This window comes from Mesitornis unicolor, unplaced genomic scaffold (assembly GCF_000695765.1).
Source record: "Mesitornis unicolor isolate BGI_N332 unplaced genomic scaffold, ASM69576v1 scaffold38385, whole genome shotgun sequence".
NCBI classification, from domain to species: domain Eukaryota; kingdom Metazoa; phylum Chordata; class Aves; order Mesitornithiformes; family Mesitornithidae; genus Mesitornis; species Mesitornis unicolor.
The window spans coordinates 5,416-7,077 of NW_010184145.1; the positions used below are offsets into that span (position 1 = coordinate 5,416).

Sequence of the window (1,662 nt, forward strand, 5' to 3'; positions counted from 1 at the left end):
AGAGTGACGTTCAAAGAAGACGCACAAAAATTAGTCAGCACAGAGCTGAAGAAACCCCAGTTTAGGACAAGTACCACATCAGTTCTTGAAAACCTATCTAGAAGTCAAGGATCTGACAGCTCCCTCAATAAATCTGAGGAAGACTGTTCAAAACAAGACCAAAATCCGATGGAGTTTTTAAGGAAAGGCTCGCTACGGCTGAAGCAGCTTTTGAACCCGAAAGGTGAAAAGAAACCGGAGGAGGAAGCCGCTTCTGAGAGTGGGAAATCCGACAAGCAGGGGGTGGTTCTCAAACGATCGTCCATAGGGGACTGCCAGGAGATGATGGAGGAAGAAAAACCCCATAAATTCACACCACCGCCTCCTCCTAAAAGCAGCCAGCCAACACAGGGGAGATTTCCTTCGTCCACAGCCAACATCCTGTACAGCAGCAACCTCCGTGATGACACCAAGGTGATTTTGGAGCAAATCTCTGCAAACAGTCAGAAGAACAGAGCTGAGCTGGCCAAACAGCTACCATCCACCAGTAATCCCGATCTTTCGAGGTCAACTACAAGCTTGGAAAGGAAAGGCGAGAAGGAGAAAAGCTGTAACATCCACAGGTCAGAGAGTTTTGGGAGCCAAAAGCGGAATTTTCAGCGGCAGCCGTCAGAGGACAGAGATACTCTTCTGAAAAAGATGGAGAACATGCGGAAGGAGAAGCGAGTCTACAGCAGATTTGAGGTCTTCTGCAAAAAGGATGAACACACAAGTCAAAGTGAAGAGGAATACGACGCAGACGCCAAGGACAAGAAGATGGGGAAATTCATGCCCAAAATCCTGGGGACCTTCAAGACCAAAAAATGATCACCCAAATGTTATTTAATTCCATATAACCACTGACTGCCAAAGGGAAGCGAGGAAGCAGCTTTGTTGTGATAGCTGTAAGCACCATAGGCGATACTCTTCATGGTTACCGCGTGGAAACGTGTTCAGCATTAGACTCCTGTGGCATCACCTGGCCCAATAAAGTCAGGGGGTACCAGGCAACCTTATCACAGTATGTTCCTAATAAAATTATTAAACTGCCAAGGTGTTTAAAACGAAGAAATAAAGTACGAGTCTCTTTATGTCACGCCCAAGGAATGTTTGCAGCAGACAAAACAATTCCGCTTTCAGAAGGAAAGAATAAAAAAATAGAAAATTGAATACTTGAGTTCAGTCCAGGACAGAAAAATACACACAGACACACACACACACATGTGCATTAACTGGAAAAAGTGTCTAAAACCCAGCGGTTTCACAGGTACAGGTACCTTTTCTGGGTATCTGATAACAAATCACATCTGGGAGGCACCTTTTGGTTGGCTTACAGGGAAAAAATAGTGTTGCAAACAGCTTTGTGCCCTTATCTGTGGTTCTGGTCTTGTCTAGCAGAGCTCAGCTCTCGTATTTACCACTTTCTAAGCCTATTGGTTCTGTTTTGTTATTGGTTTCTTTCCTTACGCATAACTGAAGTATTGCTTTAGGGGGTGAGCTGAAAGCAGCAGCTGAAAGGCCATAGAAAAGGAAACGGACACCCTATTAATGGACAATGACCTGGTTTTAGGACTCCTTTTGGGAGTGAAATTAAGCATGGGAGTTTAATTAAGCCTGTAAAAGCCTTGGCCAAGTAGTAACTTC

At 44.7% G+C, this 1,662-nt stretch overlaps 1 protein-coding gene across 1 annotated transcript in view; it reads left to right on the top strand.

The window, feature by feature from the left end:
* Window positions 1–846, top strand: part of FAM83H (family with sequence similarity 83, member H) — a gene marked incomplete at its 5' end in the record, with an annotated part of 5,637 nt that extends 4,791 nt beyond the window's left edge. Inside the window, one exon of the mRNA XM_010184375.1 lies at window positions 1–846. This exon is cut by the window's left edge and continues 1,828 nt beyond it. Coding sequence (XP_010182677.1) covers window positions 1–846 — 846 coding nt within the window.
* Between the last annotated feature and the right edge of the window lie 816 nt (window positions 847–1,662).